The sequence below is a fragment of the Myiozetetes cayanensis genome, unplaced genomic scaffold (genome assembly GCF_022539395.1).
Source record: "Myiozetetes cayanensis isolate MyiCay16 unplaced genomic scaffold, myiCay2020 scf1, whole genome shotgun sequence".
Taxonomy (NCBI): Eukaryota; Metazoa; Chordata; class Aves; order Passeriformes; family Tyrannidae; genus Myiozetetes; species Myiozetetes cayanensis.
The window spans coordinates 129,646,283-129,660,577 of NW_026086604.1; the positions used below are offsets into that span (position 1 = coordinate 129,646,283).

Below are 14,295 nucleotides of genomic sequence, written 5' to 3' on the forward strand. Positions count from 1 at the left end.
CAGTCTGCCCCTATTAGGATGCACATTTATTGGGTTGATTCACATTCAGATTGTATCCAACTACAGACCTGAACTGTGATCTCTTCATTCCATATCTGAATTTCTAATGCTCCTAAAATATTTCAAGTATATAACTACATGGCACATAAATCATTAGTATAATGCAGTACTTCCACACTCCATCTTCTAACACCTTTCAAGTTTCATTTCTCATCCCATTCTTCAGCTGGTATATGCATGTGTTTAGAGTTGGCTCAGTGTGGGCAGCTCTGCTCCCCAGGGTTCCTCTAGCAAACTGCTCTCTTGCTACTCCATCAGATAACTTCTCCCATGTAGCTGTGCTCTTCACAGCCACACTATCCCAGCTGGCAGAATCCTTGCTAATTGGCTCTTCCTGCTACTTTCAGTTTACTTGCTTTGGTTGCTTACTGCTACCAAGTATCATCCCTTATGTAATGCTCAAAAATATCATAATGGCTTATTTTCCTCTTCACTTAAGGACTAATCATAAACAATTTAAAAAAAAAAAAAAAAAAGACAGCCTGGACAATCTGGTGGATGTCTTCTTTTGCCATTTATAGAGCACTCCTTGTACTTACCCAAAATTATCAAAATTATTCTATTCAGAAGTCAGCCTAAAGAACTTCATTTTCTGCATGAAGGAGATTTAGTTACTGAGTATCTTCATCATCTTTAAAGTGGCAGATCCCTTCATTACCTTCAGAAGCCTCAGTTTACGCTGGTTTCCACTCTGCCCACACCCACAGACACAGCAGACTGAGTATGCAGACTGACTGCATAACTCACAGCTCTCCGGCCATAAACTAATTTCTGGAGATAAGGATATATGAAAAATTCTCTAATATTCCAAGGCAAACATACAGGGGTGGTCTCCTTCTCTGCTTTGCGGTTTTGTCTGCTCTATTGTCAGCCAATACTGAAACATCCACAGTAGAGCGACCTGATGGCCATGTTAATCAGCACTTAGAGATACATCACACTCCACTAAGCAGCACCAAACCCTTAAATTCTGCCATCCTTGTGCCGGGTGGCATTTCCTACCCACCAACCTCTGCATAAGGCTTGACTTCAATAGCTTTGCCCTTTTCCTGTTACTGTACCTGTCACCAACCTGACCTTGTAGCACACAACCAGCACTTGGCAGTGCTTTTCTGCTTTCACAAGTATTTTGAGCCTGGCAGAGAAAGCGCTACACAAGAAGAAATGGAGAACAAGCACAACGGGTAGCAGCAACAAACAAAGCAGCAGCTTGGACCAGGAGGCAATGGCACAGGCAGAAAACAGGGGAATTTGAGAAACCCTCTTATCTTTGGTGGACTGGGAGAGGAAGGAGCCAACTCCTTCCCAGAAGACCCATCTGCCAGGCAGATGGCTGATCAAAGGGAGGTGGTCTTCCAGGAGCCAAACACAAGTCACTAGGAACAGGTTGGGTTTTGGCACAAGCTTGAAATGATGAAAGCTCAGCCCTGTGCTGAAGACAGTACCATGCTTTAGCTACAACATCAACCGAACAGGGTGACAGGAAAGAATGGGCTCTTCATTCGCATAGCAAGTTAACTGCATTGTATTTTTAACCACAAAGAAGCTCCGGTAATGAATTTGTCTCAAAAGCCTCCTGAACATCATGTTAATATTAATTATTCAATTCCTAGAATTGAACACTCCTCCCAAGAACACTTTCACCTCTAATAGCCAATTTTCAGTCTCACTTATTGGAAATATTCTCCTGTTTTACTAAATAAAATAGTCTAACGCAGAAGTAAACATTATTTTTGCTACTGAGTCCAGTGAAATCAGGATTCGAAGCAATTTATTTATAGAATAAATACCAATTTCATATGCTCAAGCAAATATTATTTAAAATATGATAATTCATCACTATATTTTCTTTAAAGCATGTATATGAACAAGAGTAAAGAAAAGCTATTTTCAGAGCTTTCTAAGATACATTCCATTACTTTTATCACATACCTCTGTCTTCTGTAGTTTCTTTCCATATAAAGAGAAGAGAAAGAAGGAAGAATAAGTTATTAGTATACAGGTCAGTAAGAGAAAAAAAATATGTAAAAAGAAGAGCAATGTATACAGAATGAAATTTTAGTTCAAAATATTTCTACAAAAACACTTCTTAAATAAACATACCTAAAAACCTATTAAATCAGAATAACCTAGAAAAAACATGATGATGGCCAAAGTCAGTGCTGAGTTGGAGATGCAGTTCATGATGGGTTTAAGTCTATCTATTGTGAAGCTGCTAGTGAAAGGTGCACTCTTGCCCTCCACCTCCAAAAACTAAACCTACTGGCTAGATGTGCTCTCAAATTGAGCCCTTAGCTTTTGGACTTTTACACAAAAGAGAAGTCCAGATTTTGAGATGCTGTCAGAAACCGAGAGTAATATACAAAGACAGCATAACCTACCTTTCTACTATCCTAATTTTCATGCTTCTTTCCAAATGCTTGCTTCCTCACCCATATCTGAGCTGCCCTCAGCCTATCTCAGTCTAACAGATCAGCAGGGGATGTGCCAGTTTGTTATGCCAAACCACTGGGGCCATGTCCCAGCTGCAGCACTGCCTGGAGCTGAACCTGCCCTGCCCTCCAAGCACACCAAGAACCCAGAGAGGAAGGACCTCAAGAGCCGGTCTCACCCAAACAGATGATAAAGTCAGCACCTTGAATCTTTTTTATTACAAGCAAAGAACCATAAATCCCTCTATTTTTAGAAAAAATCCACAAAAGAAGAAAAACCAAAAAAGAGCACTCAGGCTGCCATAATGGATTTTGCCTCTCAGTGAGCACTGACAGCTCTACACCAGGAGAAAACTTTCACCTTATTTGCAAATTACAGATTTTTCTCACCAAAAAAATGTGCCTGAATAAATTTCTGCTTAAACTGACTAAATTAAACATCTGTTTAAGGAAGCATATGGTTAAATGCTTTACTGAAAGCTAATGTTGTTAAATTTACTTCATTTTAAGGAAAAATTGATAATTGAATCAGACTGCATTCTTTGTATTTCCTTTGTCAGATACAGTAAAATCATAATCTGATCATTTACCAAAAAAACAAACAAACAAACAAACAAAGAAACAAAAAAAAAAAAAAAAAAAAAACCAAAAACCCAAACCACAAAAACACCAAAATGAGCAATAAATTTCAAACTTGGATCAAGCTCTCCAAAACCACATACAAATCTAAGAAGTGCTTGAAAAATGTTAGTACTATAAAAATGTCCCTGTATAAATATTATTGAAGTAGGATTTTTTAAGATTGTTATTTTCATAACATAATTGGCTATCAGATGAAATAAACACATTTCATAACTGTATTAAGAAGAACAAAACTTACTTACTTGTAACCCCAACCAGTTATTCCTAAAACGAGAGCCAACACTAAAATGGTGCCAGCAATAGCCCCTATTATTATATTTGTGCTAACCACACCTGGAAACACAAGAAAGAGGAAAAAATATACAGTGTTTTAGGAGATGAATACACAAAACCAGTAAATGCACCACCTTTCAAAAACCTGCTTGAACAACTTGCACTAGGCTGATTAATTGTAAGCAGTGATAAAATCTTGAAGTATAGCATGGACATAAGAGATCACCTGTAAATCAAGCTTTGACCTCTGTGTCTAATCCCTTAACTGAACACTTGCTACATGGGAAAGTCATGTCAGGTACATCAATACAATGTTATCAATATTAAACTGCTGTGGCTTAGATCCTTACAACCTGCCAGGCAAATATATGCTTACATCGCAATAAAAGTGACTGTTTGGTTTTGTTTAAATAGTTGAGTAAATTAACCAAAAGGCATATTCTGAAAGATGGCAAACTGTCCCCCCTACAAGGATTTATAATGCCAAACATTTACGTGCTCTTTTTTCCACAATATATCTTCCTCTTGTACGCAAACCTAAAGCCAAATAGAAACTTTCATCCAAAAAATGTAAAAGCCAAAAATTTGTGTGCCAACACACTGCAAACTGGCCACTTAATAAAAAATTTACACTACAAATAAAAACCAACATAACATGACCTTTCCCTCCAGATATGAAAAGCCCCATAACTTTTCTCCTTGTCCTGATCCACTAATACATGCAATAAGGCCACTCAGACGTTTGGGATAGGTAAGGTAGAACCACACACACTGGTACCAGCTCCGAAAGATGTGCTTGTGACCAGCACCACTCACATCCAAACCCAGGTCTGAGGCCTCATTTACAGACACTGAGTGTTTCTGCTGTGGGAGGAAGAGAGAGGAACAAGACTCCTAATGGTGCAGCATGTTGTATGCTAACTGAAAGAGTAGGAGACCTAGTTTTGCTTAATGAACCTTCCTCAAATCCAACATTTTTGAGTTATTGGTAAAAGTTATAACAACATACCTTTATTGATGGCTTTATCAAAAAAGAGATCATCTTTGATGCGAGAACTGCAGTCATCTCCTCCCCAGAATCGGTCACAGACACACTTTATTTCATTGCTACAAACCTGCAGCCAAAAGTATAGCTCAGAAAAAAATCAGAAAATTAATCCATTCCCGTAATTAATACCTAAAGTATAGGTACAGTGAGAAGGCACTGATTTTGACTGCCTGCAAAATTTTACCAAGAAAAAATTTAATATATAGTGATTTTAATTTATGTATTAGATATAAAGATATTAAATGTACTATTACATTTTATATAAATAGAAGTAATATGTATTAAGTACATTAATATCTTTTAATGTAATCTATATTTAATAGAGCCATTTATAATTGCTTTGGGAGACTCTGACCTCAAGGACTTTTTTTTTTACAAAATATGATGAAGTGGTTGATTTCAGATTAAAAAGGGAATTTTAACACAGTGTACAAGACAAAAGACATTATGAGAGAACAACTCCTTTGATCTCATCTCAGCCATAGGGACCTGGACAGTGTTTCAAACTGTGAGGGACAGAGGGACTTGCCAGGGTCATAGCAAAGCCACAGGCTGTGCACCAAGCAGAGCAGCTACCACTAGCCAAAAGCCAGTTCACTGCCCTCTCCTCCAGAGCAATGCAATTCTCAGCCAACAAAATCCAAAAACTTTATGAACCGTCTTGACTGTTGACACAATAAGGAGGTAATTAAAAAGAATATCTGGAAAACCAGAGAACCAAGTTTCTCAATTCTCTTCTCAATTTCTCAATTTTGAAAAACTTCTCTGGCATAAGGACTTCTAGAGTCATACTGCTGGCTTCCTGAAAACTCTGTACAGGCTAGTACACTACACGATGCCGGGTACTCAGCAGAAACAGTAAAAGGGATTAAAGAGTACAAGAACATACACCATGTCCTGAGCAAATCTGGCTGTCTGTAGTGCCCGGGCAGGTGCTGAAGTTGAAGGCCTCAGTGGGGAGGCAGCGATGGTCAAGGCACACCATGTTTGGCCCACACGGTGTCCCGTTCTCGACATAGCCCAGGTCCGTCTCCTCATCAAGCTTCACGTGGCCACCACTGCAAGACAACCAAGAGGACGTTGGAGACTTGTGCTGTGATTACATGGGACTACTTGAGAAACTGGGTTCTGGGCTGCTGCCTTGATTTCTATCTGCGTTATACAACACACACGACCAGGTGAGACTGAGTATTGGCTTAAGTTATCTCACTGTCTCTAACACGAAACAAAGCAAAACATAGTATATCTAATCAAACAAATGTAATGGTGAAAACAAAGACCATTTTTCCTGTAAAAGAGCTAGAGTTAGATTAAACACTGAGTTTACTTGTTTAGGACTTTATTTCATCTTACAGCTCTACGAAACTATGAAAACATACCATGTCTATACTTGGGATTCATCTAAAATATAGCAACAAATTAAGCTGCCAGTTAGCTTTGGCAGTGCAGGCATATGTCTAAATATTTTAGGTACATTAAGTACTTTTACAAATGCTAAAGAATGTAAAATCAAGGGGCCTGAGAAGAGCATTACATCTCTACGGGCAAAATTAACTACTGAACAGAGAGGACTGCAAAACAGCTGCACACTCCACATGCAGTTAATTTCCTGAAGCTTAACAAAGGTTAAAATGGAGTAATGGTTATGTGTTAATAGGGAAAAAACTGCACAGAAATAGTTTTTCTGCACTAAGGAATGAGAAAGCTGCTTTACTATGCAAGATGGATATTAATTTTTCTGTTTTCAGGATTTCCAAATACCTGCAATTGTAGACTCTTCCAAAGTGCAAGATTGATGTTGTGATTTCACCATCAAGCTCTCCAAGTCTGGGCACACTGGATATATTGGAGCACAGAAGGTATCCACATAGCACATCCCTACATTGAAAGAATAAAAAGATACTCATAAAAAATAAAATTCAATTAAAAGGGACAATCAAAAATTCAAGGCTTTCTTCACTCTCTTGGTTACATATTCGTTATTCCTTTTTTCTCCCACTGACAATTACTCCCATAAATAATGTGGTTTCAAAGAAAACTTTTCTCCTTGAGCTTAGATTGGGAAAAATCTTTATTTTATTATGCACTAACAAAAACGCTCTGAGTAATAGCAAGCAGGAAGCTGTCAAGAACAAACCACTGATTTACTATCCTATTAAACTGATTAAACTATCAAACTGATTTACTATCCTATTTAAATACAGTAACTGGTCCATGGAGGAGCACCAGTAAATACTGATTTTAAATAAACTCTCATATGACACATATGTAAGGGAACTACAGACACAAAGTTTAATTCAACTGTTGAAGGGACTTTATTTCTCATGTGTGGACTTTTGTGACTTTGCACTGTCAGAATAGTAGGGTCTGGCATTTCACATATTACTGAATATTTTTTACTTATGAATTTGTAATGGAACAGGAGTAAGGTTATCAAATCTGCACAGAAAGGTGGGAAAAGACATCAGTTCACCAGTAGGCATAACTAGAATTCAAATGGCACTGACAAAATGAAGAAATCTGAAAAAAACAGTTTTATAAGGACTGGTGAGAGGTTCAGAAACAGGCAGAAACAATCAATTGCATAAGTACAGAATGTGTTTAGGTAACAACCTGCAGGAAAATATTTGGAAAGTTACAATACGATGAAAAGTGAACACAACTTAGCAATGCGATGGTACAGTATAAAAAGTGACCACACCAAGACATGAAACCACAGGCTACTCTCCCCCTCACTGCTAAGCCTCACTGAGAGTACTAGGACCACTTTTGGTTCAAGTTCTCCCAAGCTCAGATGGTGCTCTCTTGTCAGAGATCATCTCTTCTCTACACTCTGCTTCCTCCAGAATTTCTTGCACAAAGGTCTGCAGAAGGTGACCAGAAGCCTGATCCATACAGAGGCTTTTTGAGCTCCTTCATACCAGCTAAAGAAATGGATCAGGGGTCAAAAAACTCATACTAATTGTTTTCTAAACGGATCAACTTACTGTTTATTGCACTGAATCCAAGACTCCTTGTCTCTTCCACAGTTTCCTTTCTCAGTTCCTTCAATATTCAGCTTCTCATAGCAGTACCTGTCAGCAGCCGTCACTTCTGAAAACAGAAACAAATCTCTTCTAAGATGATGACGGTTTATTGGTCAAAAATGTCCAGAAGACACGGAAATTAATTAATGAAGCCTAACAGAGCCTAATGAGCCTAAATTAAAGAGTATAGGCTCCCTAGATGATTATTAATGAGAACTTAAATTTCAAACTTCAGAGCAAACACCAGTAAGCTAACAAACACCACAGATAGAGCTGGAAAAGAGGATGGAAAGACAAAATGAAGGGGGGAGAGTGGGAGGGACATACAGTTCTAGATGTTTTCAGTGGTTCTCAATATGTCTCTTCCATAATTTTTTCTAGTTGTAATACTCTTTCAAGCCACATGAATTACAATCAACATAGAAACAGTAACATTCACTCACTTTCACCCCAGATATATTTACATTGCCGGTCCCTGGTTTTACATCTTCCTCCAAAGCAAATACCCTTAAAAGAAAGAAAAAAATACTGAAAAAGTTTCAAATCACTCGATTTTCAAAAAAAACCATATTTTTACTATACAGATTTGTCACATGCTTTCTACTGAGGTAGCTAATATGTAATTCTACCTTTTTTTCATTCAAAATATGCCTAGCTCATGAATGTTAGCAGAACTGTCCCAGGTGACTTCCAAAGATATTAAAACACAATCTATAAAAAGCCATTTACAACAGCAGAAAGAATGTAAAACAAAGTTAAGTGCTAGTTACCTGTTTGTTATCACACGAATATCCATCCATTTTATGAATATTAGGAGAACACTATAAAATATAAAATAAGCAATAGATCATAGATCAGACAAGCATGAAAGCCAAGTACACAACAAATGTAATATGAAAAATTATTTCAGTATCATGCTGTTTTTTTCAGTATCAGCAGGTTTAACACAATTTTTATAGACCTTACTATACAAAACAGTAACATTCAGTAACATTCATAGTGATTGTAACAGAACAGTAACATCCATAGTGATTGCGAGACTACATGTGTGATTTTTAATCCTTGGATAGAAGACACAAAAATCACCTGACTAGAATTTCCTGTGCAGTTCTCTGCAATATCACAATCATTCACCGCTTCTCGACACAAAACTCCTTTAGGTTCAAACTGGAACAAAAAAGGACAGAAAATTAGTGTCTTCATTTCTCCATATCTTGCCTTAAATGCAATGTTTCCTTATAGCTTTATCTAAAATAAAAAATGTGAAATATTCATGTGCTGACTGAAGTGGAAAGACTTTCCTTTCTGTGGTGTGATTGCTGCACCACTCAAGCCATTTACTGGTACAAGTGACACCACTCTTTCAGGCATCCCCTCTCAAGTGCATCAAGTGTGGGACCAAGCAGGAAAAGTGCTCTCCTGGGGCATAGAACCCCTGGTATTTATCAAACCAATACCACAGTGGCTTACAGCATTATCCTGACCAGTGGCTTACAGCATTATCCTGACAAGGTCACTGTGCCTTTCTATGACTACTTTACTCTTCTTTACAATATAAAAAGAGTGATCCCGATCTTCTCTCTAAGGGTGAAGAACACCACAGAGCTCCATGGATGAACACTTTGCTTATCATAATCCCCCACTGTTGTTGTAGAATGGAAACTATTACTAAATGTAGTGAATTCTGTACAGTTGGACACAATTTTCCAAGTGACCATATTTTTTTAATGTGCTAAGTCTCAAGACCTGGAAAAGCAGGAAAACATCCCATTTGCAGCAATTGTTAGTGCTTCTGGTCATGGACATACTACAGATGCCTCACTTTTTCCTGAAAGTTTCCTTAACTCTGTGATACCCAGTTCATTTTGCAGCTCTGTGAGTTTTCCTTTTTTTTGGATCTGCACACACATACATTTTGGTGGGGAAAACTGATAACCCTACAGCTGGTGCCAAGGGGCACATTTAGTGGAAGAGCTAGACTAGGGTATTTCATGGGCCTTCAGCTTCCTTTTCCTACCAGTCTCTGAGAAAACGCAGACAGGAATGTTGTCAGAGACATTACAGGATGCTGGGATGTACACTCACCATGTTTTGCTTGCAATCTGTCCTTCAGTCCTGCTTTCAGGCAGGGTATTACAGGGGAAGGTAACTCCAAGTTTGGGAACTGTTATATATGGTCTTTTGAGTTGTCCTGATTAGCACCTCCTGGGGATACCTGTTCTGAAAAATTCTACTTTTCTGTTCACTTGCTCACTCTTGCCACTGTGTATGTAGATAAAACCTTGTCTTCTTTGCAAAAATAAGGTAGGTATACAGAAGCTTAATTTTGTTCTGACAATCTTTAATGTACTGCCTATGTGACTTGGATTCTTGAACAAAATTCACCCACACTGGCAATCTGCTGATTTCTTTTTTTTATATTACATTAAAAAAAGGAATGTGCTAAGGGAAATGTGATCTGTTCCAGTATAATCTGTGCTTTTTCTTTTTTTAACATTAGGATGAACAAAAAGTCAAGAATGTTATTACTAATGATCCTCCCAAGGAAATGAAACCATCAAATGTGCACAGACAAAGATAAAAATATCACACATAGTACACTAGAGTTTTAATTACATTAATACTAATTATCATTATTAATAAATGAGTATAAACAACTATTTGAAGTCATATTTAGCTGGGCTCCCTTACAACCAAGATCTGGTTAAACCTCCTTTTACTATTTACTGATATATCAGGAAGAATACCTTACAGTTTACATAGGGCTTGGTTCACTTTACTCAGTGGGATTTCAGTCAATCCAAGCATAAGGAGACACAGGCAGACCAAACTGAAACTGAATTTATGTGTCTTTTAGATGAACCCTTCTGGACAATTCTGCTAGCTGTGCTTTTGGTTTTGTTACTGTATCCTTTTCTCAGACCCTCTGTGGTACAATTTTCCCATTCAGTCTCATGGGGCAAATCCAGAGCAGCATGTATGGCATTGGGAATGGCACAAGGACATCTAATGAAATCTCATGGAACTTCCAACTAGTAAAACTTATCTGAAACTGGAAGGATTTCATTTACCTCTGCATCTGATGACAGGCCCTGGCCCAAGAAGCCAAGCCTAAAAGACAGAGTATAGCCCCAGACAAATCAGATTTCAGCCAATTTTAAAAGGCAAGCTTTCAGAAGGGTGATCACAAGGTCTGGAAGGGAAAACACACGTGCTGTGGTGCCTGCAGCCACCTGGATGCATTCCCACCAGGATGCTGCAGTGAAGGTCACTGCCCTTACCCGGCACTTCCGACAGCAAAGCCCGTTGCTGCACTGGGAGCCCGCTGTCAGGGTGCAAGTGTTGCAGCACTCTCCTCCTTCGCTGGCACACTCCTGAGGAACACACACACTTATAACAGAATACATGGGAAAAGCACATGAGCCCCAAGCTCTCTTAGTACTTCTCGTCTTAGCATGCTACCTGAATGGATTTCTAATCAGGTTTTTAGGCACCTGGAAGAAGAAATAGGCATGCACTTGTGGGGCATGAAACTGCTGTTTCCTATGGAATATAGAAAATAATTTTTCTAACTTCATATTGTCAATCATTAAATAGTGACACTTTAGCACTGACCAGAGTCATGTTCACATCTAGGACAATACTTTCTTTAATAAGGCCTTTGAAGGCCTTATTCTGCACAGGCAGCTATTATTATTACTCTTCAGAATTTATGTGGTGATAAAATAAAAAAGCTGCCCCACATTGTGTTAAACATGATGAAAAATGTAAGAAATTATGAATTCTTTGGTACAGGACCTTTGCATTGCTTGTCTTCCCCCACTTATTGTTAATGGCAGCAACGGGCAGCACCAAGTCTTGGAGAATCTAGTTGCTAGTTTAAAAAGCATTGCACTTACCGCTATTGTCCCACAGTCACATTCTTCTCCATCTTCCACAAAGCCATTGCCACATTCTGGAGGATCCAGAAGCTGCAGGGTAAATTCAGAAATCAAAGGGTATGTCTCTCCTAAGGGAATAATTTCTCATATCTCCTAAGGGAGTCATATTTACTCTGTGCAACATGGCTTTTTACCTAGCACTCTAAATTTATTAACTGAAAAACAGTATCCAGTCTGAAACAGACTAAAAGAACACAACTGAGGTGTACAAAGAATGAACGCTGCTGCAAATTAATTCAGCAATATGGCCCAGTAACACAGTAACTTTTGTGCATAAGTGTCAGTTTTACAGCAAATTCAGTTTGAGCAGAAGTTACAATGAAAATCAAAAGATGTGACAATAAAAGAAGAAAATTAAAACAATATGATGCTTTCATTATCTTCACAGTGGTTGCAATTGCTCTTGTTCTGAAATTCAAGTGATGAGGGCTCAAAAGTTAAAGCCTGCACTGTAAGCTCAGAAGAAAACTCACAAAAATTTCTCCTTTGGTAGTAGGTGGCTTAGAAAGGCATGGAAAGTCAACAGGCTGAGTTTCTTTGTCAGCTTTTATTGTAGCTGGACTTTTCTTTCCCTTTTTCTCTACCACAGTTGGGAACTTGCAGTAGTTTTCTATAAGCATGTATCACATAAGGGAGATGAGGAAGTATAGCTGGTGAGACTTCCTCCCTTTCCTTTGAGTCTTCCCACTGAACTGTAACTTAAAATATCTAAATCTGTATATCTGTGTGCTATACTCTCTTCTAATGAACACTTAGACACCTATATTCTGTTCTTTCCAGTTTCAATAAAATTACAACACATAATTCTTCTAAAAGAAAACAAATGAGAAGGCATATAAGGGTGTCACCAGATTAAAATTTTGCAGATTGTCCTCTAAGTTCTCCAATTAAAATAGGATCATTCCAAAAACCACTCTACTTAGGAGTCATCTGCAAAAGTACATCATTCATAGTGTAGAGTGCATTTCTCTCCACCTGCTGCCTCTCTGTCAGTAGCTCACAGGATGGAGCATCACCCCTCACATTTCACTGTGCCACAAACCACAGCCTGGCACAGGCTGATGTGCTATTATTAGATCCCCTATTGAAATGGAAATTTGACTGCAGCATGAAGAAATTCTATATGCATATGTAGAATTTAACATAAAATGTATGCAAGCAATTATCTTTTAGAGTTACTAAAGAGTTGATAAAACTGCTTGTTTCCTATGTATTTTTCCAGACATCTTAACTTCTTCCTTATCTCTAGGTGGGCTGCACAACAGAGACAAGGAGACTGCAGTAACAGAGCATCCTGCCTTGAAAAGGCCTTGAGGGGAAGCTGTATGAGGAGTGGCTGAGGGCACTTCATCTGTTCAGCCTGGAGAAGAAGAGACTGAGAGGACATCTCATCGCAGTTACAACTTCCTTGTGAGGGGAAGAGGAGGGACAGGCACTGACCTCTTCTCTGTGGTGACCAGTGACAAGATTTAAAGGAAGGGCCTGAAGTTGCATCAGGGGAGGTTTTGGTTGGATCTTAGAAAAGAGTTCTTCACCCAGAGGGTGGTTGGGCACTGGAACAGGCTCCCCAGGGCAGTGGTCACAGCACCAAGCCTGACAGAGTTCAGGAAGTGCTTGGATGATACTCTCAGGCACATGGTATGACTCTTGGGATCATGGTATGACTCCTGTGCCGGGTTAAGGGTTGGACTCGATTATCCTTCCAACTAGGCATAATCTGTGATTCTGTGAAAATATTGCTACAGTACATAGGGACAGCTAAGTATGAAATTGAAGAAAAAAAAAACACATTAAGAGCAAATTGTATATCTTTTCCCCGAATTTATATTATTCATCCATTCATTTGAAAAGCACATATGTTCAATCTGCTTCAGCAGCCACTGATGTAATTTTTGGGATTGTAACTGATTTAACAGTGGAGCACTGTCAAACACTGCACCTTGTCACATCAGCTTTCCTTTATGTTGTAATTCCTGAAAAGTAAAAGTAAGTTTGTGTTTCATCACCCTTACTAGGAAATATGTCTTCGACAGCTTTGTGAATTAGACAGACATTCATTGACAACACCTTTAAACAAACCCAACCACAACATATAAAAGAGTCTGAATCACCATGGCTTCCACATCTAACTTCCACATTTCTGCATGCCATTAGAAATAAATTGTAAATACTGTCAAACTAAATTGGAGCAGGGCAATTTTTTTTTTCCAAATGACAGACGTGTAAATTAATGTAATTACTAAAACAAGATCACAGAATCATAGAAGCAACCAGGTTGGAAAAGACCACTGAGATCATCAAGTCAAACCCTTGATCCAACACCGCCGTGGTTACCAGACCCTGGCATTAAGTGCCACATCCAGTTTCCTCTTAAAAACCTCCAGGGATGGTGAATCCACCAGCTCCCTGGGCAGCCCATTCCAATGTCTGATTACTCTCTCCATAAAAAATTTCTTCCTAATATCCAACCTAAACCTCCCCTGGCAGAGCTTAAAACCGTGCCCTCTTGTCCTACTGCTGATTGCCTGGGAGAAGAGACCGACCCCCACCTGGCTACAACCTCCTCTCAGGTAGTTGTAGAGAGTGATGAGGTCTCCCCTGAGCCTCCTCTTCTCCAGGTTAAACAACCCCAGCTCCTCAGCCTCTCCTCATAGGACTTGTGCTTGGGATCAAGTAAGACCCATTACACTATGTAAACAATTCACTCAGTAAAGGAATAAAACCACCGGTATTTCTCTCCACCCTTAACAAACTGCAGCTGCATTCCAAATTAGAAATCTTACATCTTATTAATGAATTACAGTGCCTTGTCTCCACTTTTAATAATACATTATTCCATGAAAAGAGACCTTTAGGAGAAAAGCAGGCTCAGT

General features: G+C 38.8%; 1 protein-coding gene across 3 annotated transcripts in view; it reads right to left on the reverse strand.

The window, feature by feature from the left end:
- ADAM22 (ADAM metallopeptidase domain 22) overlaps positions 1 to 14,295 on the reverse strand; it is a 134,057-nt gene that overhangs the window by 26,294 nt on the left and 93,468 nt on the right. For all 3 annotated transcript variants that reach the window (XM_050324135.1, XM_050324125.1, XM_050324117.1), the window contains 11 exons: positions 11,381 to 11,452; positions 10,763 to 10,855; positions 8,568 to 8,648; positions 8,252 to 8,302; positions 7,925 to 7,988; positions 7,443 to 7,548; positions 6,217 to 6,333; positions 5,345 to 5,513; positions 4,417 to 4,522; positions 3,377 to 3,467; positions 1,993 to 2,010 (listed from right to left, as the gene is read on the reverse strand). In XM_050324135.1, coding sequence (XP_050180092.1) covers positions 1,993 to 2,010; positions 3,377 to 3,467; positions 4,417 to 4,522; positions 5,345 to 5,513; positions 6,217 to 6,333; positions 7,443 to 7,548; positions 7,925 to 7,988; positions 8,252 to 8,302; positions 8,568 to 8,648; positions 10,763 to 10,855; positions 11,381 to 11,452 — 968 coding nt within the window. The remainder of the gene's footprint in view (positions 1 to 1,992; positions 2,011 to 3,376; positions 3,468 to 4,416; positions 4,523 to 5,344; positions 5,514 to 6,216; positions 6,334 to 7,442; positions 7,549 to 7,924; positions 7,989 to 8,251; positions 8,303 to 8,567; positions 8,649 to 10,762; positions 10,856 to 11,380; positions 11,453 to 14,295) is intronic.